A 26,919-nucleotide genomic window follows, 5' to 3' on the forward strand; every position below is an offset into this window, starting at 1 on the left:
GCAGACAGCAACCGTAGGATCAGCTGCTCGGGTGTTGAGGATGAGCTGACAGCAACGTGAAGAGAGCAGTTCACAAGGAAAGAAAACAGGCTGATAATGGTGTTAAGAAAAGGGAACTTGAAGTTTAAGCGGAAAAAAAAAGAAGTTGGGTGGAGGAAGGAGGAGGGTCGGAATAAACGTGATCTGGCCTTCTCACTGTATGTCAGGTCTCCCCATTCCAGCTCCTGGTAGGTGTCATTCCCTTCACGCCAACCCCTGTAACTGCCCAGAGGAAGAGGCTTTTAGTTTTCTTTCTGGTGTTACAATTCTGAGGACAGGCAAAGTGAGGGCACTGATGGTTCAAAGCAGCTTCAGGGAAGAGGGAGGCGCACTTCCGCAATCTGACATTCGGAGTGCTGAGCTAGAGGAGGGCGCCTCACCCGAGGGACTGCCGGCTGGTGCACACGCAGGCCACCAAGCGCCGTGGGGACCGAGGCCAGCTTCGCCCCTTCCCTGGATTCACTGGTCAGCATCCAGGGTCACAGAAGGGGGCAGGTCTGGCTCTTCAGTTACCTGCTCTTTGGGTTCCAATGGTAAGGAGATACTGCAAGTCATGCTGACAAACAAAACCCGCCACCTCCTTTCCTGCCAAAAGTGAGCCTCTTTCAGCTGGGCTCCTAGTGATTCAGAAGGGGTCCTGCAGGGGGCTGGTCTCCAGCACCCAGATCTTCCCAGTCCCAAAGTGGTTTTGATGGCCCTAGGCCATCAAAAGTTTAGACAGTTGAGACCAATCTATTACGGATTTTAAGAGAAACTGGTGTGATGTGAGGCTGTTTCTCTACTGAAAGAAGTCACTGCTATGCTTCCTCATCAACTCACGGGACAACTCTCGGATGGCAGAACCTGGGGGAATGACTCATGTCTGAACCTGTACGGCCAACACACAATTCCACCCTCCAATGGGTTCTTTGGAAAAAAATTTAATTTTTTTCTGGTAATGAAACTAATAGCATATGGATGTAAGCCCTCAGGCTAGGCAAGACATTCTGGCCCTTGGAGAAAGCACCGAGGCAGCGGGCAGGAGGCTGTGAGGTGGACTCTTGTGGGCAAGGAATGAGCCACAAAGATGAATTGTGGGAAAATTTTACGAGTCAGGGCCCCAGCAATACAACGGATAAGGATGGACTGCCCCAACCTCAACCTGTGCTTCAAGGAGAAACAGCCTTCCCTTCAGGTATTAGGGAGAGCTCTTGGGGGTGGCGGGAAGGGCGCAGGTTGCTTATGGCTTGCCTCTCTGTGGACCAAGGATCTGAGAGCAGAGGGTAAGGATAGAATTAGGCTGGTCGGAGAGAAAGGGTGGGAAGAGGAAGCCACACAGTCCCTGAGTCCCTGAGTCAAACCCTTGGCTCGGGACTTCGGGCCAGAAGAGCACCTCTTCCTTCTGACGAGGTCACCTGAGCTGCTGATGGGACAGGAATGTCAGCTTTCTGGCCCCTCTTGATCCCTGGTTGTTGGGGTTCCCTTGTGTCTCAAAAGCCCTGGAGCAGTAAAGAAAAGTCTCTCCAGGAATTTCTTTCCAGGTCAGTAGGCAGCCAGCTCTCCTGGCAGAAACGTCCTTTCTATGCAATCTGCACCCAGGCGGGTGGGGATGTGGCCAGGCCTCAGGAAGGGTCCCGGGAGGCTCCTGCGTCCCAGGGTGGTCCCACGCTCAGAACTCCCAGTCCTCCACCTCCAGCTCTTCTAGGTTTGTTACCAGGCCAAAGATCCCACTGTGATCCTGAGATGGGCTGCCCTCAAAGTTGGCAATGGGGGTGACGGGACGAAGTAACTCAGGCAAGGCCTCCGATGCACGCCGCTTGATCTGGGCGGAGAGAGAGTTGGGCTTGGATCCAGCTGCTCCAAAGGGAGGAGGAGACTCTACCCGGAGGCCCCAAAGCTAAGGGGCTGAGAGTGGTCAGAGCCCCAGGCAAGAAAGGGAGCTGGGAGCTCGGCCAAAGGGCCACTGTACCTGCTTGAAGAAAGAGTGGTTCAGGAGGGCGCTGGCACTCGGTCTGCAGGGAAAGAGCAAGAGAGACCTGCATCAGCCCTGGCCCCCAGATTTCCAAAATCCTGGCACTTAGTCTTTCTCCTCCAGTTCTCCTCTGCTTCTTCCCTCAGCTGAACGAGAAACAACAGCCAGAACTACCCGGGCCCCTTCTTAGCACACCCTTGCGCTCCTCCCTCTTGCTGTGGGGGCTCTGGACACCTCTGGGAAGCCCAGACCTTTACAGGACACACACTGCCTCTCAAACCCTGCCTGAAACTCCAGGGCCCCCTGGGCTCCTCCAGAAGGCCATGCTCTGCGGTGGATGTACCTCACGTCTGGGCCACGCTGAAGGCACTGCTCCACGAAGTGGTGGAAGTGTGGGGAGAAGGTGCGCTGGTAGGGGTGCGATGGTGAGTCGCCATTGGAGGCCCTGGGGGTGCTCGTGGCCAGGCTTTCACTCAGGCCGGAGTTGGCCACTGAACGTGAGGTGCTCATGGTCAGCTCCTCAGCAGGGATGGTGCTGGTGTCCAGCAGGCAGGGCACTGTGCCATTCAGTTTCTCCAGCAGCATCTGCGAGGACAGAGCCAGGGAGGGCTGGTTGAGTTTCCTCACAAATAAGCTTTTTCTTGATATATAAATGTGAATTTGGGGATGTAGAGAAAACATGGAAGTGGAGTAAGTCTAACGTTTGCACAGGGACGCTGGCCACTGGCTCAGCAGCCACACCCTGGCTAGGCCAAACTGAAGAGGAGGGGAGGGACTGCAAAAGTCACCCTTCGCCACGGCTGGAAGGAAGGGGCTCCCAGGTCCCACTGCCCCTTTACAAGGCAGCAGGCCCTTTAACTGTAGAGCCCTCCCCCTAGGGTAAGGGCAGCAGCCGGGTTGTTTTCTCTGAAGCCCAGCCCAGTCTGCCACACCAGGGGCTGCCAGCAGGGTCCCGCGCGCCCGGGCAGGCCAAGCTCCGGCAGCGGCTCCATTCCTCAGACTCAGCGCCTGTAAAGTCAGTCCCCCCTTGGGGACTGCTGCGGATATCCTCATGAACTTCATGGGCTGTCTAAGCCAGAAACCTGGAACCCTCTCTAAAGCTGTGCCAATATGGTAGCCACCAGTACCATGTAGCTATTTAAACTTTAATTTATATCCAGTGTTTCAGTCTCACTGGCCACATTTTAAATGTTCATCAGCCACAGGTGGCCAGTGGCTACCACACCGGTCAGACATGGTATAGACAGCACAGATACAGAGCATTTCCATCATCTTGGAACGTTCTGTTGGACAGTGCGAGTTCTGGATTTGTACTTTTTGTTCACCTGAAATAGCCTTTAAACCTTGTTCCTCAGCATCTCCTGTTACTGCCTTACTTAGATTTTCTAGATTTCCTTACCGAGATTTCCGTACCCTCCAAGCTAATCTACCAGATCTAATCCATTGGCTAGAGTAATCTTTCTGCAATATATATCCAAGGTATCACGCTTGTGCTTAGAGGCCTGCAGCGGTTCTCCATATGCTTCGACACAAGAGCCTGATGCGGCATACAAAGTCTCTTGTGAGCTGCCCTTGCTTCCTTCTCCAGTCACATAACCCAGCAGCCCCCCAGAAGTACCTGCACACTGTAGCCATTTACAACTATTTGCTGTTCCCCAGATCCGGTTCTTTCCTGAGTCTGGGTCTTTGCACATGCTGTTCCCTCTGCCTAAAGGAATTTCCTTCTAGTCCTCACTCTTTTCACAGTTAATTCCTATTTGCCTTTGAGACTCAAATGTCACCTCCCTGAGCACCCTGCACCACGGAGCTCCCCTTTGGCCCTTCTCTAGCTGCTCCTCTCCCTACAAGGCAAGTGGTCTGTGGGTTCAAGGGAGAGGCTCCCTCAGAGCCCACCCTCTGGCCCCCACCCACCCCCAGTTTTATATCATTCTCCAGTTACTTCGGATCCAGGTAATCCTTGCCCAAAAGAACCAGGTCCACATCACAGATGTGCCAGGGCCTGTGTAAGCCTCTCCCCTGGGTCCATTTCCCAAGGACAGACTATGCCAGTTGGCTGTGTGTGCCTAGGAGTAGCCAAGGGCGGTCATTGTCAGGGGCATGAACAGAAGCTGAATTTGCAGGCTGGAGGTTCCAAAGGTATTGGCTGGAACGTGGAAGCACAGAACCTGAGAAGTCTGAGAATTCTAAAGTGGAACTCGCCTTCCAGGTATATATTTATCAAAATAAGAGGATAGAACATATTTTGTAAATTTATAAAAGGTCGTTAGCTTGATTTATGTATTTTAAATAGACACATGGTACATGGGCCTCCATTGGCAGTCCTGCTCTAGGCCCTGCAAATGTCAGCAGTGGGCCTGTTCTGGGGGTCCCCTCCCCTGGGCTTCATTGCCACAGCAGTTGTCATAAAGAGAAGTAAACAGAGTTACACAACCATCTCCCCCCACTGGGAGGGGCTCTGGAAGGAGAGGACTTTGAGTCCCGAGTGTGGCAAGCACACTGGCAGAAGGCAGACAGGCAGGCAGGCAAGAAGGAAGCCACTGGGCTGCAGGCTCACCTGGGTGGCAGGCATATCCTTAAAGGGCACATGGCCATTGGCCAGTTCACAGGCTGTGATTCCCACACTGTAGATGTCAGACTTGGCATCATAACCCTGAAGATTCTAAGTCAGGAGAAAAAGCCACAGATCACTACTTGTAGCCTTGGTCCCTGTTCTCAGATAAAGAGGGAGTGGAGCAAAAGCTGATGAGTGAAACAGAATGCGCGTCTCCGAACGAGGACGCCCCCCTTGCCTTCACTACTGAGGAACAGCTGCTCTCTGAACAGGAATGAATGTTGGTGATGCTATGGAACAAGCAGGAGGCAATGCGGGGCCCCGCACTTCTGCTCAGCACAGGGTGCAGAGGGCTCCCTTATTTCCAAATGCTCTCTCTTCCCTTAAGTCGGGAAGATCTTTGAAGGGAGCTGAAATAGCATCAGGTAGAGTTTGGGACCCCCAAAGAGGGGAAACTACTCCTGAAACGGGTACATAACGCCCATGCCTCGAGGCCTCCCAAGCCTACCTGCTGACAAGGGACCCTCCTCCCTCAGGGAATCCCCTACTCCACGCAGAAACAGACAGCGCTCCCATCACAGGAAATTCCTAAAGGCTTCCTTCAGAAAGCCTGAGTTGGTGGGGGCCAGGGACCCCTTGAGACCCAGCACAGACCTGCTGGAGGACTTCCGGGCTGAGCCAAGGCAGAACCTTGATGCTGTACTTGGGAAAGTCGTGGACCACACGCTGCCGCTGCCCATGGCTGATCATGCTGAGGTTGCTGCGTAAACCAGACAGGTAAACCTTCCCATCTGCGGAGATGAGAATGTGGCTGGCCTTGACACTCCTGGCAGGGGTGGGGCACAGAGGGAGGTGTTACAGAGCAGCAGGAGCCTCTCTCACACAGGCTTCTGGTCCTCACACTCTAGTCAGCTCTCTGCCTTGACAGCATGTTTGTGTGTGTGCTGTGGGTACTTACTTGTATCTGCACTGTCACACACAGGTACACCTCAGAGAGGCTGCAGTTCAGCTCCAGATGACCGAAATAAAGTGAGTATAATGATAAAGGGTGTCAAATGCATTTTTTGGTTTCCCAGCTCATGTAAAAGTTATATTTGTACTATACTGTAGTCTAAGTGTGCAATAGCATTATGTTTAAAAAATACTGTACCTGCTATACTTAAATTAAAAATATTTTATTGTTAAAAAATGCTACCCATCATCTGAGCTTTCAGCAAGTCATAATCACTGATCACTGGCCACCATAACAAACAAAAATAATGAAAAGGCTTGAAATATTGTGGGAATTACCAAAATGTGACACAGAGACATGAAATGAGCAAATGCTGTTGGAAAATGGTACAAAACAGACTTGCTTGAGGCAGGGTTGCCACAAACCTTCAATCTGTAAAAAATGCCCGAATCTGCAAAGCACTAAAAAGCAGAGCACAATAAAACAAGGTCGGCCTGGACACACAGACACGTTTTTACGAAAATCTTTAAAACCTGTACAAAAGAAGAGAAAACAGCATGGCCCCATTTACATATCACCAGATTTTAAACTTAGTTATATTTCATTGAAGCTCTCGTTTATGCTCACAGGCCAATGCTTCCCCTATACTTACTGTTTTAACCTGTACTTTTTGTTTGTAGGTATTCTAGTAAAGTGTATCATTGTGTCATATGCATTTATTTCCAATTTACCTAACAGTCCCATGTTCCTCTGTCTCTCAGGGCTATGTTGCCATCCTCACACACACCCAATCATTCTTTCTAATTGCCACCTTTACCCTGGGGGGTCTAACACTCACACATCCATTCTTCTAGGAAGGGACACTCACACTTGCCTCTGCCACCATAAATATGAACAGTGACATCTACACACAGGTCCCGCGTGGGTCTGGGTGAGGGTTTCCTTGGGGTGTCCATCGGGGGCAGAGTTGATGGTCCCAGTTCCGAGTGACGCTGACTGGCTGCACTGGGCCACCTTCTGCTATGTGGAGGGGAGACCTCACCTCCTCACCACACTGGACCTCATCCAGCCTCTGAATTACATCAGTCTCAGGTGTGTAAGGTGACGTCCTCCTGTTTTCACTTGCTTTTCTGATTTCTGCCAGATTTGAGGGTCTGTTCCCATGATCACAAGTCCTTTAGGTTTCCTCTTTTATTAACTTCATATACTTTGCTCATTTCTTATAACTTTGCTACCCTTTTCTTGCTGATTGACAAGACTTCCTTGTTACTGATCTGGGTGTTTTAGCCAAAGCTAACATCTTCCATGTCGTCACCCACTTCTTAACTGTGTTCATGGTGTGGGTTTAGAAATCTTTAATCTTGACATAATCAAATCCATCAAGTTTTTGTCTTACGTTTTGTGCTTCTAAAACATTTAGAAGTTCTTCTATGCCTCAGGTCACAAAAATATTTCCCTGCCTTTCCTTCTATCTAAATCTGTAGTTTGATATCTGATATTTAGGCCTCTAATCTATATGAAGTGCTCCTTGTGTGTAAAGTTACGTAGGAATCCAGTTTTTATTATCTTCCCTCTCATGAGCCACTTTTCCTGATACCATCTACTAAGCAAGCAACCTATCTTTTCCCCAGACTCTCAGTACAGGGCTGACTGTGAGACACATACACCCTCCAAGGAGAGAGGAGGGATGGGGGTGCAGGGGCCCACAGTAGATTAGTTCCTCTCACAAGGTATGCAGGCCCAAACTGCTCAGTAAAAGGAAAGTCAGTAGCTTTAGCACCGGCAGGCTACATGCTCTGTCCACCAAGTCAGAGCAAGGGCAGAATCCCCAGCGTTGACTTAAACTGTAGGCTTCACTAACTTCAGTCAACTTTCAACTGTTTACCTGGGGGATCATGGGCACAGATCCCTGCTCTCGTAAAGGATGAATACACCTAAGAATGTACCTGTGTACATATCCCATGTGGTGGATGTAGTCTAGGGCCTTGAGAACCCCCTGCAGAATGTAGGCAATCGCTAGTTCATTCATGCCATCCATGAAGTGTGTAGAGATGAGATCCTTTGCAGAACCTGAAGAAAGAATTGTGGGAACATAGGGAAGGGTAACAGGAAAGGAAGACAGTACATAAGCCAGCTGACAACAGAGTCCTTAGGACCCTCTCTGCCAGTACCTCTTTCCCACTCACCATATGCCATGAATGATGTGACAACCCACAGCTCATTGTCTGCAATAAAGGTAGCTCGATATGGCAGGATGTTGGGATGGTTGAAGAGTTTAGAGACATGAAGCTCCCCCTGAAAGCAATGGTAAGCTGAAGTCAGAACCAAGGGGTACTGAAGAATGGTGCTCAATGTGAAGGTGGCAGCGTGAATAATCAGGGGATCTAGTACTTTCTGCATGCTATTCCCAGAGTCCAGGGAGTGGCCTAAGCAAATGTCCACCAATATGAGAGACACTAGGCTCTGTTGACTCTGCAGGGACCCAGCATGGCTCTGCCAGCTTCTGCCTAAGCTTGGCTTCACCAGCCAGTCCCAAAGAGCCTCAAGAAACAGGTGCCCACCAACAGGGAGACTGCTGATGACACAGCAGAGAGTTCTGGTTCACCACCCAGAGACAGCTTGATTTCAAGGGCCACAGCACAGAATTCTTCTTTAAGTAAGGAAATAAAAAAGGTTTTCCTATCGTAAAAGAAGACGTGTGGTCAACAGACCAAGGGAAGAAAGTATTCAGGAGCCAGTGACAACCACTAAACATTAGAATACATTTCTACAGGAGCCTCAGATTAAGAGATCCCTTCCTTAGGAGCAGTTATAGGATGTGTAAGACCTATGGAATTTTTTAATTAATTTGGACCAAAGATGTAGGGGAAAAAATTAGGCAAAAGAACTAGAGAACTCTAGGGTCCTGGCCTCTGGCACATGAGCTCAGGCCAAATAGGTAGTACCTTTTACCTGTCCATGGCTCTACAGAATTTTAAAAAAAGAATCATAAAGTCCAGCATGCTCTAGAACAAACTTAGATATGTCTTTTTCCCCAAATAACTAAGCTGGGACTGACTTTCTTTTCCATCCTCAGACCCATAAGACTACTCTGCACACATGAACTGGTAATAGAACATTTGCAAATGAAGATGAGGGAGGGGCTGCAATTAACTACTGAAAATACACGGACCTGGGCCCTGGACCTCAGAAGGTCCCAGTGCAGGCCTCCATTAGCCAAGGAGAACCCAGCCCTCAGGTTACCAGGCCTGTGGTCCCTGCCGGTTTAACAAGAGAGTAGCTACTTGCTTCTCTCATAGAAAGGAACCTCAGGCCAGTAGGACGTGGAGAGCCAGCAGGTGGCCATGGCAGCAGGGTAGCTACCCCACGCCTGGAACGAGACTCCCTGCGTTTGAATCTTACCTCTGCTGCTGACTAGTGTGGGTGACCATGCGCAAGTTACTTAGCCTTTCTGAATAATAAATAAATGAACAAATTAGTCACAAAGGAGTCTCTGGAGAAGGAAAGAGAAATATAAATTGGGCTGAGCAGCCATACAGAACCTTTAGTGCCAAAGGCCCAAGATCCCTCATGGAGAGCTTCCACACTTTCTTGGTCTGGTCTACCTTCATTTCCTGCAAGCTACTTCCAGAGGTCAGAGATAAAAGATGCCTTATAATCACTACTGACTATTAAGAGCCCACCCTTCAAGTGCTACATTCACATTTTATTACCTGCAAGAATGTCACCATCTCATTGGAACAAGCTTCGAGGTTAACCCTTCGTACAGTCACATACTCTCCTGTTGGTTTGTACCTTGCCAGGTTCACTGTCATCAGGTCCTCAAATCCTTTGCCTAAGAGAGAACAGAAATGCCATAAACAAGGACAACAACAACAGAGATTTTCCTCTTCCTTACAGAGACTTGATTTAAAAATAAAATTCAAGGCAACCATTACTCTCACAGCTGACACTTCTGGATTTTTCTCCTATCGGTTCCTTCTTAGCCAACCATTCCACGGCCCAGGTCATGAGAAGCGTACAGCTAAAAAGAAAAAACTGCAAAAAGAGTTTCTCTTGGTAACATGATCTCTTTTCCCATTCTTGGAAGAAAACCAAAGAAGACCCACAAAAGCCAGTTTTATTCCCGTGAATCTTGCTAACTAGTTGACAGTATCTGGCCCACGTTTCTCTGGAGACACTGAGACCGCCACGGCAGTCCCCTGCAGCGTGCAGGTAATGGCGGCCGCGGACATTACCTGTAACGGTGAGTAGCTCATAACACCCTCCCTCTGGCAGAAAGCTACTCATGATCTCCTGTTTGGAGAAGGATGCTATCGACTCTGAGCTCGCCTCATTGGTCTAAAGAAAAAGAAAAATAGGTTAATAAGAGAAAATTGGAGGTGGTATGGGAGTAGGGAGGTGGTAATTCAGACCCACGAGGAGACTGGCATCTAAACAACCATTCAATTTCTGATTCTGGGGCAAAGAAATAGCGTCAGCACTATTTGATGAGAAATGTAAAGTAAAACAGCAGACATCCAACATGTAATCAGCACCAGCAGCAGAGCCGTAAGCGTCAGTGCTGTCCACAAACGGGTCAAGGACGAGTTGAGTCAACTCTTCATTGCTTGTCCTTTCCAACAACTGGTTCACTTACTAAAAACTAAGAAATTTTTACTTAGGGAAAGGATGTCTGGATAAAGGCATATTTAGAAAAGAGAAGGATAGAGAGGTGGGGGAGTTCTCAATTTCCTTCTGCATTAGGGTCCTATTATTAAGGTCCTGACTACAAGATCCTAAAGGTCAAATGCTGAATCTTTCTATAGGGAAAATGAGGCCAGCAGAAGCCCCTCTCTAGCAAACCAAGAGCCCAGACTAATCATTTCTAAGTGAAGCAAGAAAACAGCCTACACACTGGGCTGCAGGTGGAAAAAGAGCTGTCCGGCCTCAGCTGTCACCCTCGGCAGCAGAAGTGACCTTTCCCTTGTTCTGCCCACTCGTGCTGCAAATGAAGCTGGATCCCAGCCGTTTGGATGCGTGTCACACCTCTGGTCTTTGGGGTCTTGAAGGAAGGTCCAGCAAAAGACATGGCAGACCATCAGCTCTTCCTTAAGCTTAAGAGACTCAGTTTCCTCCTTCCAGAACTACATTTATTTGTATGCCTTAGGGACTGAGAACATTTTTCTTTTTTTTGGATCCTCTTTCTTCAGATGTGTGTGTAACTGAAAGGGAAAACCTTTGGCTAGCTCCTCTATTTCCTATGCTGCATTCATAAACCTAACCTCCAGTCAGGCACAGGTCTGAGTGGGTGCATGAAAGGCTCAGCTCAGCTCAGCACTAGCCAGAATAGTGTGAGTTGACAATGTTCCGAAACAGTGGTACCACCTTGTTGGGGGTTCCTGACGTTTCAAGCACATCTGGTTTCAAACAGTTGATGTTGTCAGTGGGCAAAGAAACCAAGTGGGGGTCTGCCTCCCACACCACTTTCTCTGACAATAAGAGGAACCTAGTTAAGCCAAATTGAGCCCTGTCACCAAACTACCCTTCATTTTTTTATATTTCTAAGATTCAACTATATTGTATTTAGCTATGTCATACAGCCATGTTGTGTAATATTCACCTTATAAACATACCTCAATTTATCAATTCCAGTGTTGGGTGTTCTGGGTTGTTTTCGGTTCTGCTATTGTAAACTGTGTTCCAAGAACATGTTGGAATGTGTCTCCTGATGCCTACATGGAAGAGTTACTCTGAAGCTTACATACAGGAGTAGAATTTCTAGAGTATATTAACAATTTTATGAGATAATGCCAAACTGTTTTCCAAAATGGTTATACCAATTTACACTCCTGCTAGCAATATATGCATATTCCCATTGATCCATTTTTTTCCCCAACACTTGGTGTTTTCAGACTTAATTGTTGCCAATCTCATTGTGGGTTTGATTTACATTTCCCCGATTGCTAGTGAAGGTGAGCATCTTTTCATGTATTTATTGGCCATGCGGGTTTTCTCCAAGGTAAAAATGCCTCTTTCTGTCTCGTTCATTTTTCTAAGAGTTGCTTAATGCAGGGTTTCCCCAAAGTAGGCCCCATGGAACACGGAGCCTGGCAGTTAATGCATGAATAAAGTTTACACATCCAATTAAGTTAGGAAATGCAGCATACTCTGTCTCATGGAGAATCACATGGCACACTCACATAGTAAAGGCTTTGAGAAGTTCTACAGTAAAGAAACTTGTTTAACTTTAACCTAGCATTTTCCAAAGATACTTGTCCAGAGAACCTTTTTGTGCCTTATGTCTGTTAAATTTTGGGAAAGATGATTTGGGAAAGGCTGTTTTAAGTAAAGCATATGGTATAATGCAAAGTCTATAGGCTCAGGGACTAGAAAGATGCAGAACTCCGACCCAGGTCTATCACTTGCTCTATGACCCTGGGCAAGTCACCCTACCCTCTTGGGCTCTCCTTAATCTCATCAGTGGAATAATTCCTATCTCATAAGGTTGTTGTGACAATTAAGTGAGATAAAATATGTAGAGAGCTTAGTGCTATCTGGTATGTCACGGGCATTAGTAAATGTGAATTCTATTCTCCTCCCTTTTTTGCTGTCTACTTTTTGGTCACTCTCCTGCTCATAAGATGGACCAGAGAAAATGGAGAAGACAGAATCCTAAGTAGAGTTTGATCAAGAGTTGAGATGGTTTGATTTTGGTAAACACTTATCTGTGTTTTCAAATCTTTGAAAACAAATTCTAGAATCATTTAATAAATAGCCACTGTAGCTTCTGGAAACTGTCTTGTCTTCAACACAATCTTGAGATACTGGTCACTACATGCCAGGTGCCTCACACAGCTAAGAGAGATACACAACCAAGGACAAAATGGAATAGCAATTTGAGCAAAAAGTCCAAACCAAGAGCTCTGAAATGGCGACTCCCCATCTTTACAAACTCCCCAGTTTACAATTTACAAGCTGCACAATTAGTCTGGCAGAGTCCCACCTTCTGAACCTTATACCTCTAACTCCCTGTTACACACTTATACCTCTAACTCTTGCTCTGCAGATCCTATTTACTCAAGTATCAATCTACTCCTCAATAAAATCAGTGTCACCAGTTAACACAAGATCCAGGGGTTCTTTAAGAGCCAAACTCCCTCCTCTAGCCTGTGGGATCCACATGCTTTGACCCCTGCCTCTGTCTACAGTCTCCTCCCATGCCTGGCTGCCCTGATTCCCTACACTTGACCCACACAAACAAGCAGCTTGTCTTAGGAAACTCACACTAGCTATCACTTTGTTTGGAACACTCCTGCCCTCCTCCTTGGCTGCCCTGCTGTTTTCTCATCGCTGCCTCTTCCTTCTCACTGAGGTCTCAATCTAAAAGTTATCTATTCACTGAAGACTGTCTAGCCAGGTAAAGTAGACTCCTAGTCACTCTGTTGTTCATTTGCTTTACTCGTTTCACAATAGTTATCACTGCAATTTATTTCTCTATTGCCTTTCTCCTCCACTAGAACGCAAGCTCCACGAGGGCAGGGCCCTTGTCTGTCTTGTTCACTGATGTATTCCCCAATGCCTAGAAAGATGCTGGCACATACTTAAAAAAAATCATTTATGCAAAGTTTGAATTGAGGAGGTTTTCTGCCTATGACCTTGACACTCCCATGGACTGAAGAAGAGAAAAGGGTAAACGACCAGCCATTCCACTGCAAATGGGGTTCAACATAATGACCAATATGGGAAAGCCAGCCCTCACACATACAACACATTCACTAGATCACCTGATACAGGCGCGCTTTTTAGATCAGGATCTGATATCTGCATGTGAGAAAGTGCTGCATTTTTCAGCAGGTAACAATACGGCCCCAGTGAGAACAAATCTTGAGCTACTTTGTATTTGAACATCTTTCCTAGGCCAACTCTTAATGTTTCTCTAATTTGAAAAAGAGACTATGAGGGACAGCTGGCATCCTGAGATGAAAATATTTATTATATGCATTTTAAATAACCCCCTTTGGAAAACTAGATATATTACTTTTGCCCCCCTTCCTTGCTAGTAGTGCACCTAAGACATACTGTCTTCTAGGCTACACGCTAAAGACACACTCTTGTTGGGCCTAGGTAGGGAAAGATCTGTTAACTACTGATTTGATTAGTTAGTAACCTGAAAAATATTTCTACCTTTGTTGACTACAGCAAACCACTCAAATGTGTTTTGAGTAGTTTAGTTAGAAAACAAAATTCTTTAGGTACTTGGGGATATGCACTCTTGGGTCATCAAGACCTGCAAGAAATGAACTGTCTAGTGGGTGCGGGGGCTCCTCTACCACTTGGTCCCCATCTCACTGGAGGCAACCCTAAAATGGTTGCTTTCTACTTTGCAGATCCTCTATAGGTCTGAGTTCAGGGAGTAAACGACCTTTATTTAGGAAAACAAACAAACAAACAAGGCAGTATTTTGAAAGGAGGAAGTCTGTTCTGATATTGCCACAAGAAAGGCAGGTTAGTTCATTTTATTGTCTCAGATATGGCAGACATCAAAATTCAGATGAAAAGGGTGAAATATTTAGTCCATTCTCTTTAAACAAAGCCTGGCATAGTTTTATTCATGTAATGCATAACCTCAAATGACCTAGAGAAAGAAACTAATTTCATCAAAGTCTTTTCTTCCTTCCCCACTATAAAGAGCACTTTATTTATTTTGAAAATTTGAAAAATACATAAGCCACTGATACCCAGAAATGACCATAAGATGATAACTTTGTTAAAATAGATTAAAACAAAGAACAATAAAGCACACAAAAACAATATTTATGAAATGCTACCAAATAAATACATTCAACCTCCCACAGGTTTCACACAGGATAACTTTTGGTGACACATTGGCAGCTATGAAAATATAAAAATTATATCTAACTGGCATTGTATTTTGGAAAAATACCTAACTGATCCTATAGGGAATGTTTTTGGTCTCCTGACTAGAAAATACTTGGATCTGATGGAGAGGTGCTCCTGACTAGCAGGCTATCTAAGCACAGCTGAAATGTTACTCAAAGATAAATTCCTAGGCAACATCTTCATCCTTCATTCAGCTGTGGGGCGCCTGCAAAGGTGCAAATGCCTGTCATCCAAAAAGAATAAGCAGTCTATTCGGAAAAGTGGTCTTATCCTCTCTCTAACACACTGATTCATATTATCAAAAATCGCTTGGTACACTGTGCACATATGGCATTCTTTACTTAGGTAAAATAAGCTAGAAGAGTAAGAAGCAGGGCAAGAGTCTTAATAACCTTGGCCAGTAAAAAAATACATCTTCTATTTTGTACTTTTAAATTTTTTTTTTTAAGGTAGGAGATTTCAGATCCTACCTTATGATCTAGACAGAAATTCTATAGTATCTCTGTGGACTGAAATCTATTATTAATAAGGATGGAAAATTTAGTACCTCTAGCCACTAATGGATAACCACATTCTAGATTGTTTAAACTTTCTTTTTTGGAGGAAGGGGTGGTGGATGACTTGTGGGGTTGGGAAGGGGAGGAAACCTCAATCTCCAAGAGAGATACAAAGTGCCTGAGACGTTTTCAGTTTTCAGAGTACACATTAAAGTCTTTCCAGGGTGAAACCTGAAACTCCACAAGTAAAATAATTACTTGGAACTACAAATAAAACTCAATGATGGATAAGCAGAAACATAAAATGATAAGCCAACACAACACACAAATTTCCACATGATGTCACCTCCATGCAAGAGCCACAGCATTAGAACCTAGAAAGTCACTTACTTTTCTCCGAGTGTCACCCGGAGGCTGCTCTGGAGTAGAGAAATGGATTGTTGGCATTTTGTTTTTCATACTCACATTCCGAACAGCAATTATTGCACTTAGGACTACATTTCTTAATAGAAAACACTTGAGTAGTTACAGCAAAAAGTGCCTGCTGTGCTACATATAAACACACACATGTAAACACACATACACACACACAGATCCACGGTAAAAATGCTGCAGGTAGATGGGGTTTGAAACATGAATCTACAGCTCTTCAAAACTTGGCAAGGCTATTATTCCGTGGGTGTTCTTCACTGCGTAGAACTCCATTACTATAATTCTGGTCATACATCTATTTTTTCATCAGCACACAATGCCACTCTCAATAGGCTGGTTTCAGAGTCTTACACTGTGAACAGAAAGCTCATTATAAACTTATGGAGATGGTTGGCTGTTTCCCCAGGGAGCACAAGGACTAGAAAATAGATTTAAAAACAAAAAAGGCAAAAAAAGTTTAATACAGCAATATGTGTATGGGACCATTACCCAGTTTGATTCTCTAGTCAGATATATTCTATTCTGAATGCAAATAAAACAAGGTTTTTTGGCCCTCAGCTACTCTTGGTGAAAAAAAAGAGAGCAAAGGACAACTGAAATAGCTCTCTGTTCTTAAATCAGACAAATTCTGTGCCTGTACTTTATTTTTCTCCATTCCATAAAAGTGATAAAAATCATCAAAGTAGATTTTTAATGGTAATGTATTGGAATGATTATATATTTCCAAATATCTTAAATTAGAAAGTACAGCATCCAACTATACTGCTACAGGAGTTTGGCTACAGGATAAATTAGCCTCTATTTATCAAAATAAGAATTATTTTTTTGCCTTAGACATCAAGTTTTCTGGCATACATATGGCAAGAGCAGTTGCTTAAGACAGTGTACCAAAGCTATGAAACCAGGTGAATAGATTAAAGGAAATCAAACCCAATTTTCCAGAGTAGAAGGCAAATTCCAAATTGTATAAAATTTGGTATGTATACACTTAATCAAGTGTGTGTGTATGTGTGTGTTATATATTTAAACAATATACAGAACAGTCTCTGCACTCTCCTCAGATCAGAGAGTAGGGAATTGTCAAAAGGCAGCCAGAGATCCTACACTCAAAACATTGAAACCAAAATCCATTAATTCAATTAACATATACTGGAATATTCTTAACTGATTGTAAACTGGACTTCCAACTAAGTTTTCATTGATGCCAGTGTTTACAATTAAACAATTGTATTCCTATTAATGTTGGGAAGAAAATGAGAATAGGACCAGAACATAATATTTTTGTTCCATTAGCCTTCCCTTTCCCGTGCAGCTAATTTCTACCCTTTGTAACAAAAACAAAAACAACATAATTTTTCTAAACTCTCATTTGCCTAAAACACAACATTTTGACAAAGCTCATGAATACTCGTACTCCAGAAATTCTCTGAATGGCAGTAGGGAAAATAAATCACTAGGTACCACCTAGTGACTAACAAACTTTAGCTTTCACCTACTTGCGCCTTTCTGGGGTATTTGGATCAGTCAACCAATTCACTCAGTCTAATAGCTTATTTCTTTAGCTATAGGAGTCTGAGATAGAATCTTGGTGTTCAGACACAAAGAATAGGGCTCTACTACTATCTTATTTTAAGGAAAAGACTTTTCTTTACCTTAAATTAAGATCACAGTTCCCCAAATGGCTCAATTTGAAAATAGAGGGGAATGCTTGGGTCCATTAGTGTTCAAAGTTCAAATCTACTTTACTTCTGAAATCAACATTTAGATTTTATAATAGAAAGTTAATATTTCTGTCCTGATACATTTTTCCTTAATTCTCTTAAGTCTCATTATTTCTATCACGAAAAGATGAGTCAACTAGATTGATCAGCAAAATCAGAACTTCTACATCACTGCTACCTTTGTTCTGACTATACTTTTATTCTTCAAATCTTCAAGGCTAGAGACTTTTAAACATTTGTTCTTTTTTCCCTTAAGAACATACATTTCAACTGGACAGATACTTAGAACAAACACATGTGCTTCTGAGTAAATACTGGCTTTCTAACAATCAAGATAGGCCAAGGAAACTGCTAGATTACTCCTCAAATCTTTAGGAAATCATGGATTGAAAAAGGAACCAAATAAATATAACAATTGTAGTTTACAATCGCCCATTGAATTGCTTATTTCTATAATTTATTTAGTCAACAACAGTAGTAACAGGTATCCTGAAGTAAATGCTAAATGCCATACTGTACTTACCTCCAAATAGTTCCAAATCTCTTAAGCCCTCAACAATGAACTTTTCCGAGACCCACCGCTAAAGAGGAAAACCCCAAAGAGAATTAGTATTTCTTCCAAGCCACAAGAAATTAGCTATCAGCCATTAGACAGACAAACAAAAACACAACTACAAAACCAGAATCATTCAATACAGTTAAGATACATTTCTATGGGAAAGTTTTTTTTTTTTTTTCCAAAGCAAAGGTACTTTATTAGACACTCAGACAAACAGCATGCAGATTAAATTGCCTATAACCTCCAAGTTTTTGTTGAAATATGGTCTCATTTAACCCTCAGAAAACCTGAAAAGATGGATACTATTACTGGTCCCATTTTGTGGAAAAGGAAATGAGATTAAGTAACTTGCCCAGGATTATGTAACTAGTAAGAGACTGAGTTAGGAATCCACTCTGCTTAACCACTCCCCAGCCAATAAATGGACAGCCAACTACCCTATAGTTTGGTAACTGGTGACTTTAAGTGTCCTGCAGGTGACTTGGGAGGAACATTTTACAAGCAGGGCAGGTGTCTAAGAAATATCACCCATAGTTTTAATAGATATAAGTTGAAGATAAAACATCTGTAGAAGGAAATCTGCAAAGAGCACAGAGATCTTGAAATCTTTAGGCTGTGCTCCAGTGGTGCAAGTTGGCCTGTAAGCATTTCCTCTGGATTCCAAGGTGCAGGCATTTGCATGTCACACCCCTCCTTGTGACATTTGGATAGCTTTGAACATTGCGTAGTGGGTACCTTTTCTTTACAACTAGTCCCTAAACTTATTACTGAATAATGTGGATATGCCACAGTACTAGCACCTCCTTTGTTTTCATTTCTATTGTAGCACTTTCTGTTGCCCCAAAACCTTACAGAAGTGTTTCTATCAGCTTGACAGATAATTTGTATTCCTTGAACCTAGTCCATCATCCACACTTTGCTGTATCTAATAATAGGTTTCTAATTACTTTGTAGGTTACCAAGCAGTGTTGCATTTAAGCCTCATAACAGTTTAGTGAGGTAGACAAGGCTAGTACTACTCTTTCCAGTTTAAAGAAGAGAAAACAGGCCTAGTGAGATGAAGATTCAACTAGTTAATGGTAGGACTAAGGCTATTCACATGCTGACATCCTGTTTTCTTTTGGACCCATTTAAAATTAATTTTTGGATGGGGACTACATGTTGAGGGAGAAGAGGTGTAAATGAATCTGAATCACACAGGCCTATGACCAGTGGGCTGCCTTCTTTACAGGTGTCTGTCCAAACCAAATGTGACAAATGGGCAGAATCTCATAAGTATTCCAGCTCTTCACTTCTATGGGAAAGTTTTGAAAAGAAAGTTGGATTTAAATCAACTAGAATCAACATATTAATCCTTTTCTCTATTCTTCTTGGCCTAATTTGATGAACACTTCTTAACTCTGACAGATGAGAAACTTGTAGTGCTGGCCATGAAGAATGTTTTTGTCCTTCCTACACATAAAACTACCTTTTGGTTCCATTTGACTCATTCCATGGCTGTCTATTACAGATGTTTTGGCCAACTTGAAAAATATTACCAGAATTCACAGCACAGAGAGAACAGGGATGGAACAGTAGCTCTTCATAAGTCTCTATTACTTTGTAATAGCGAACGGTAAACTGCATATTCTTTCACCCACTAGAGTTTCTAAAGATATCACCACTTAACATTTTCTACCAAGTTTACAGAAACCAGACTAGCCTGACCGATGGATGTATGGTTCACTTTGCGTATCTCAAACGAGTACTGGATTTCCATCATGCTGATCAGTGGTCTGATTTCACATGAATCAGGCTAGGTTGGAATGGTAAAGCAGCTTGTATTTAAAAGGAATGGAATCAAGATGATATTTCACTTAAGGACTGGTATTAAAGTTTCCATCAGGCAGAGTTCAGGCTAAGGAGACACTCCATTTTTCCTCTTAATTAACAGTGAAGTTTACTCTTTCCAGTATAAATTGTTCTTATATACTTATATACACAAACATAAGAAAAAAGATTAATATTCAGGAATGAACTACATAATATGGATTATGAATTGGAACTATAACATTATTCTGTCTGTATCAATTTTTTCCATTATAAAAAAGAAATAATACCCTAAATAAAAAACTTTATATAAAAAACTCATGTGTACTTTACACTTTAATATTTAAAGAAAGTGTTATATTCATTATGTCTCATGGCATTTATACATTGTTACAAATTTTAAAATAATTACTACCACATTTAGAAATTAAATACTTGACAATAAATTAGATACCCTTTTGTGAAATCATGGAACCTTATAAAGAAGCCAAATCCAGTATTTGTTCTTGAGGTCATTTTAGCTTAAGTTTCCAGGTATAATAAAATTTTTCATGTTCAAAAAGTCTTTAATTAAAACCTATGATCATATTTAGAAAAGTGTTCCAATGATTACAGTGTGATACTGCTTTTTAAAACACACAAACTCATTAAAAATACATAGAAATGGACAGATTGTTAGTGGTTACATATATACACTGAAAAGAGCCATCAACTCATTTAATGCTATATGACTGATATTCATAAAATAAGCTGATAATCATAAAATTGTCTGATAATTCTTTATCAGACAAGCTGGTGGGTACATTCTGTGTCTCTGGTCGGCCTCTGCTTACAAGCTCTGTTCTCAGAAGCAAAGGCAGCATATAACCTGCTTTACTTCCTACATCGCTCACTTACATTTTACTCTAAGCATAACATGAAAAACCACATACAACATCTGTCAAAACACACTGCTTTTCAGAAAATAAAAATAGTAAATCCAGAAGAAGAATAGAAACACTCACCCTAATTCGCTCTGGTTTACTTACAAGAAAAGACATGAGTTCCTAATACGAAGACCTATTTCAATTTCAAAAATTTTAACCTAAAAGGAAAATAGAAACAGTTTGAGTTAGTTAAATCTCCTTTTCTACAAATATATTTTGATTAACAGAAACTTACTACAAGTCTACCATACAAAGCACAATGCCAGACCTATAAATTGCTAGATCCTAAAGATTTGTTTAAAGAAACATTCAGTGACAATAAGTGTGGGTGTCTTTGGCCAAGAACATTCTGAAACACTGCATCTTTATAAGAAAAGACAAGTTTGTTATATGGCTTTCTTCTTTCATTTTTAAATTTCTCTTGACCTAAGCTCCCACCAATCCCATCCCAGAAGCAGTTACCTTCAATCCATCTAGCTGTTTATCCTGCTTTTTATCATCATTCTTAAATAATGTTTATATGGCATGACATCTGTTTTAGACATTTATCTACTAACTTCCTGCCATGGAGATGAAGACTGAGCTCTCCTTCATCACCTTTCTGCATCCTACTTTCCTGCCTTCATTCATCCGACATAGTTCTGACATATTTTTTGGTTAAATAGTCTACATTTACATCCTTATGACTATGTAAACATGGGTCATAGCTGAGGCAAACAGAAAAGACCAAGTCTTTCTTGTACATTTTTTCCCCTAGAGTTAATAACTGCCTCATTTTTTCACATGCTTGATTTCCCATGTAGCTATTATTAACTTTTTCCAGATAGTTCAACCTCTCCACTGTTTGCCTTATCACTGTATTTTTCCATACACTCAAACTCATCATTCCAGTTTTTCACTGGAGATTGCTTTCCCAAGGTCTTCCATACTCCTGCTATAATCGGGACTAGTTGCTTTCTAGGCCAGTTGCACTTAGCCTTTTTAGTGTGGAGACTTGGATCTTCCAATTCTGGAAAATATTCTTGGTTGCCTGGGACCAAGGGTAAGATGAGGGAGCATCTTCTAAGAGGAACGTAAGAAATTTCTGTGGTGATGGAAATGTTCTGTATCTTGACTGTGTGGTGGTTATGAGTGAATTTATCAAAACTCAACAAACCATACACTTAATGTAGGTATATTTTATTGTAGGTAAATTACATCTCAATAAAGTTGATTTAAAAAGTAAAATAACTAAAATAAATAATAATAAATGCTTTTAAGGAACCTAGGGAAAAAAATACATTTTTTTTTTGAGGTGCGCTTAGGTGGTTGGTGATAGTACTATAACAGCAATGGGGGTGGGAGCTTAATCTGGTACATAGAGTTCTTGGAATCCTTAGAACTTCTCCAGAGAAATCAAAGCAATGGTTTTCAATCCAGGGGAGAGAGGAGGCCTTTCAAAATCATCTATACGTTTTTTTCAAATTGTATTTATTCTCACTACTACCCTGATCATCTTATAGAAGCCACCCCACCCTCCCCAGCCCATGTTGAGAATCAATTATCCTGCGATGAAATAGTAAAAATATAGATTGAACTTGAAGAAAAAAAGATTAGAATGCACATTGTTTAATAACATTAAACACAAAGCACCATGCAAAAGAAATTTAAGAGGAAACAAGGTCCATATCCATATATAACAGAAAGAAAAAAGAGTATTAATGTAGATAAAGAGATAATTTTATCTGAAGGTATTGTCTATGCTCTGGATAAATAATGGAAATAGGAAATAAAATCAATTCCAAAACACTGTATAAACTTAATATAACTGTCCATTTGAAGAGACCTAAGAACTGGTTCTAGGCTGCCACATTAACAGCTTCACTAATGATCTGAACCACTGGTTCCCAAACCAGCGTGTTTCAAATTAACTTTTATAATTATAAAAACCAATGGATGCCTGAACTCTCACTCTAAAAATTTTATTCTGCGGGTCTGGGGAGTGCACAAATAGAAATGGACAACTCCATACAGAGTTCATCAAAGTGAAAGATTACTCTGAGCTGCGGGGGACCTGGATAGTTTCACTGAAGGCGTGGGGCTTGAATGTCCAGTAGGACTTAAAGAAAATAGGAATTCCAAGCATGAAATAGTATTAGCTACTAATTACTTAGTGTTTACTTTGTCTTTTCCACAGGTGTATCTCCACAGAATAGTGCCTACCACACAGTGGGCTCTCAGCAATACTGACTGACCAGACATGCTGAGAAGTGAGTCAGCACTTTGCTTATACTCTTCAATTAATGTGAGGGCAGTTGCAGAACTCCGCATATACGAAAAGAAGAAATAGGCTTTAAGTGCATGCTAGAGGATGGATTTTATTCAGCAGACAGAAGGAAGCCACTGTATGTTTTGAACAAAAATGTAATAAACACTAAACAGTGGTCTAAGGTAGTTGCTCTCAAACTTTATCGTGCATGCAAATCCCTTGACGACCTTGTCAAAATGCAGATTTTGGTTCAGGTTTGGAGTGGCGCCTGGTAGCTCTAACATGCCCCCAGGTGATGGTGGTAATGCTGCTGATCTGTGGACCATTATATTCACTAATGTTTGAGAAGCCTTATTTTAAGCAACATTCTAAGGAATATTAATCTGCAAAGGGATGGGAGAGGGAGAAGTGAATATAATCCAGAGAAAGGAAAGCCAGTAGAATACAATTTTAGTGGATCATATTTGTGGTGATAAGAGCCTATAGCAGAGGGAATGTTAAGAAGTAGATGGATAAGACAGAAGGAAAAATAAAGGAATTATATTTAGTTCGTAAGGACACCATAAGTCATCTAGCTCATCTTCCACCATCTGGAGGAATAGTTTTTACAAACTCCTGTTATCTAGTCTCAGCTTGAAAACTTCCCTACCTTATCAGGGAACCCATTCTGCCTTGGACAACTCCAATGACTTGGGGTTTTTTTGTGTGCCGGAGTAACTGGGAAAAGAGTAGCATATCAACAATAAAAAAGGAAAGTTCAGAGGTGGAAGTGGTTTTGATGGAAAGATGAGTTTGGGTTTTTAAATCATACTGAGGTTTTGAGAAAACAGTTTTACGTCCTGAGTGGAAATACAGAGCACTCAGTTTAAAAAGTAACACTGATGCTTAAGAGAGAGGTTAGGGATGGCATGTGAACTTGGGAGTTAGCAGTGAAAGCTATTTGAGTGGCAGATTTACTGAAGGGGAAAATGGTGAGAGAAAAGCAGAACCTGGCTAAGCAAGCCTTGGGACAGGTCCATATTCAGGACATGGTACTTGAAAGACAGGTAGGCAATGGAGCCCAAAGGAAAAACTTTAAAGATTCTGCTTCTGCTCCTGGAGCACCTTCCCACTCCCAACCCAGCTAACTTCACTACTCATCTCAGCTATCTTGTGCTTCAGGAAGTCTTCCCTGACATGTTCCCCCACCTGTCATCCACCTAGGTTAGGTGATCAACCCTTACATTTACCACACTCCTAACTGCCTATTTATCAGGTTCCTCTGCTAGAATATACATTCCTTGAGGGCAAGGGATGCATCTTGTTCACTGCTGCATTCCCAGGGGCTACTCTGTCTGACATAATATGGGCGCTCCCATATCTGTAAATTAATAATAGCAAAAATAATAAAAGCAGCAAACATTTATAGTGAACTTACTATGTGTCAGATCTGTGCTAAATACTTCACAGAGAGAAGGTCACACAGTAAGTATTACCGCCCCCGTTTTACACATCAGGAAATTAAGGCTTGGAAAGGTCAAACACCTACAATTACACAGTACATGGTAGAGTACTGATTAGACCTGTGACCAAGCCTGTGCTCTAGAAACCAGTAATAACTGAGAAGCCAAGGGAGAGTGTCAAGGCTATGTGTGCAAAGATATAGTGATGACAAAGAAGGCATCAGGCATCACTTGATTTGAAAATGCTTCTGACTAGATGCCAAGTGGTATAGAAAGAATTCATTTACCTTTTTCCCGATTTTTGTCACTGTTTTTCTAAACTTCCTTCATGTCTGGGGTTACAAATGCATTTGAGCCACAATACCTCTAAGAAACGTGGTTAAAGGGTGGGGGAACAAATCTATCCAGTTCAGCACTGTAACTGCTGAATAGGCTCCTGGCTTGAGGTAGGTAATCAGACGACATTCAGGAACAAGAAACAGTCTTGGGTGTCTCTATAACGTAGGAATCAATGAAGAACTGTCTTAATGCCGCAAATACACCGCTGGAACATGGTTCTACTTCAAAAGGTATTACCATAGGACCAATTTGAACGGCTTTTCCTCTTTGGGATGAGTCAAGTTAGAATATGCTAGGATATCGTAGCAGAAGGCTGGGCAGAGAAGTTAGTTCCCCATTTCCTGAAAACTTGAACAATTTTATTTAACCACTCCCCTACCCTCGCGCTCACTTCCCTACCCCCGCCCACCATCCCCACCCCAAATCTACTGTGGGCCCTTAAACATTCTTGGAAAACAATGCAATTAGAAGCTCTTTGTTTTGCCTGATTCAGGGAGTCACCTAGGTGGATCTCTCTTCTTACGGGGTTGTTTGCTGGGGGGAGGAGGGCGGTGGGGTGGTTTGACTCGTTGACTGTCCAGTCTGGGTTGAGATGGAGATGGGGCGCGGGGAGGGCAGCGCTAGGATTTGCCACCTCTTTGCTTGAGCAGGACAAACTGACACCTGGGCCCCAGGTTTCCCACCTTTAAGTTGGGAAGGATGAAGGCGAGGAAAAGCAGGCGCCCACCTGTCCCTCCTGACAAGTCTGCTTCGGTGTTTCCAGGCCAGGCCCAAGCCTATCCTGCTCCCGGGCTGCAGCCCCTCATTGCGGGAATCGAGAACTCGGGTGAAAAGGGGCCCGTGGAGGGTGACGGGGAGCCTGGGATGGCCTCTCTGGCGAAGGCGCACCCCTGAGGAGATGGAATCGGCGTCAGGGCGAGGAGAGACTGATGCCTGGAGCGCACCAGGTGGCCCCGCCAGCCCGGTACCTGATCCTGGAGTTAGCAAGCAGTAGAGACCCCGTCTCAGCTCCGCCTCCTTAGTTTACGGCCGCGCCGCTTGCAGGCTGGTTGCTGGGAGAGAGGTACGCAACGTGCCATGCGCAGTAGAGGGACCCGGCCGAGGTGGGTAGAGCTCCGCCCCGCCCACCGCACCTCCCGCGACGGAGGAAGCCCCTCCCCTCCCCCCCGCCTCGCCCCCGGGGATGAGGAGGCTCCGCCCTGTTCCCATGCCCTGTTCAGTGCTGCAGGCCCACACCTCAGGCCCACGGAAAACAGCTTCTACGCCTTTGTTGTCTCTCAGCGCGGCGCGTACTTGATGTTATTCCGTCTCCAACAGAAGAAATCCATTTCCTCTAGTGTGGGGGCCACGTTTCCCTAGTCTGTGAAAGCCAAAGACCGAGCTGGTCGTCCGAAAACTCCCCAGAGCCTTTGTCCCGAAGCCGGAAGTATGATGTTTTTCAATAATGAAACGGTCAAGGGGACGGGAGTAAGGAAAACCAACCCTGGCTGAGGACCTGGCTACCTTGAGTTTGTTTTTCCATTTCGTGTGGTAGGACTTCAGCGCTGTCTGGCGCTTTTCTTGGAAGACATCTCAAGTGCCCCTGACTTTGGCCTCTCGGACATCAGACTGAGAAGCTGCAAAGGCGAAACCCACCTTTTCTCTGTGCCTCAAGTTCCTTATCTGTAAAAGGAGGGAAATAGCTCAACAACTAGAGCTCAGAGGGAACTATCGGTTTTTTTTCCTTCTGGATCTTTTTGTCCCTGCATCATTCCTTATCCACAGCTCAGAGGTATCTGCAGAAACCTTTAAGGTTTGCCTTAATAGGCAAGCAAGCGTAAGCCAAGGCGTGCAGGGCTTGAGAAATGACGCAATCACGTGGTGGAGTAAGACTCGCTTCTGTGAGACTGCGGTATTTCAGTGACTTAACTCCACCTGGGGAGTGGAAGGGTCTTCCAAAACTGGATATATATCATCGAGTAATGAATACTTGCTCTTCCCAGCTCTGACCCTTGACACATATTTTTTGGGGGGGGTATCATTAATCTGCAATTACATGAGCAACATGGTTACTAGACTCCCCCCATCATCAAGTCCCCCCCACATACCCCATTACAGTCACTGTCCTTCAGTGTAGTAAGATGCTACAGAATCACTACTTGACTTTTCTGTGTTGTACAGCCCTCTCCATTCCCCCTACATTATGTGTGGTAATTGTAATACCTCCTTTCCCCCTTATCCCTCCCCACCCACCCTCCCCAGTCCCTTTCCCTTTGGTAACTGTTAGTCCATTCTTGGGTTCTGTGAGTCTGCTGCTGTTTTGTTCCTTCAGTTTTTTTCTTTGTTCTTATACTCCACATATGAGTGAAATCATTTGGTACTTGTCTTTTTCCACCTGGCTTATTTCACTGAGCATAATATCCTCTAGCTCCATTCATGTTGTTGCAAATGGTAGGATTTGTTTTCTTCTTATGGCTGAATAATATTCCATTGTGTATATGCACCACATCTTCTTTATCCATTCATCTACTAATGGACACTTGGGTTGCTTCCATTTCTTGGCTATTGTAAATAGTGCTGCGATAAACATA

General features: G+C 43.3%; 1 protein-coding gene across 12 annotated transcripts; it reads right to left on the reverse strand.

The window, feature by feature from the left end:
- Positions 1 to 943: 943 nt before the first annotated feature.
- STRADA (STE20 related adaptor alpha) lies at positions 944 to 25,457 on the reverse strand. Of its 12 annotated transcripts, none has more exons than XM_017668378.3 (14): positions 25,318 to 25,457; positions 25,077 to 25,239; positions 20,423 to 20,478; positions 17,550 to 17,607; positions 15,264 to 15,292; positions 9,732 to 9,834; positions 9,207 to 9,328; positions 7,680 to 7,788; positions 7,440 to 7,563; positions 5,196 to 5,367; positions 4,545 to 4,649; positions 2,334 to 2,575; positions 1,988 to 2,030; positions 944 to 1,840 (listed from the first exon to the last, which is right to left on the reverse strand). In XM_017668378.3, exons 3-14 carry the CDS (start codon positions 20,432 to 20,434, stop codon positions 1,688 to 1,690), a joined length of 1,272 nt encoding a protein of 423 aa, XP_017523867.2. In that variant the 5' UTR covers positions 20,435 to 20,478; positions 25,077 to 25,239; positions 25,318 to 25,457; the 3' UTR covers positions 944 to 1,687. The 12 variants fall into 12 exon arrangements, with proteins under 12 accessions (XP_017523867.2, XP_017523720.2, XP_017523942.2 ...); XM_017668231.3 differs by having other exon boundaries at positions 20,399 to 20,478; XM_017668453.3 differs by lacking the exon at positions 25,077 to 25,239 and having other exon boundaries at positions 25,318 to 25,442.
- Between the last annotated feature and the right edge of the window lie 1,462 nt (positions 25,458 to 26,919).

The sequence above is a fragment of the Manis javanica genome, chromosome 4 (assembly GCF_040802235.1).
Source record: "Manis javanica isolate MJ-LG chromosome 4, MJ_LKY, whole genome shotgun sequence".
In the NCBI taxonomy this organism is placed as follows: domain Eukaryota; kingdom Metazoa; phylum Chordata; class Mammalia; order Pholidota; family Manidae; genus Manis; species Manis javanica.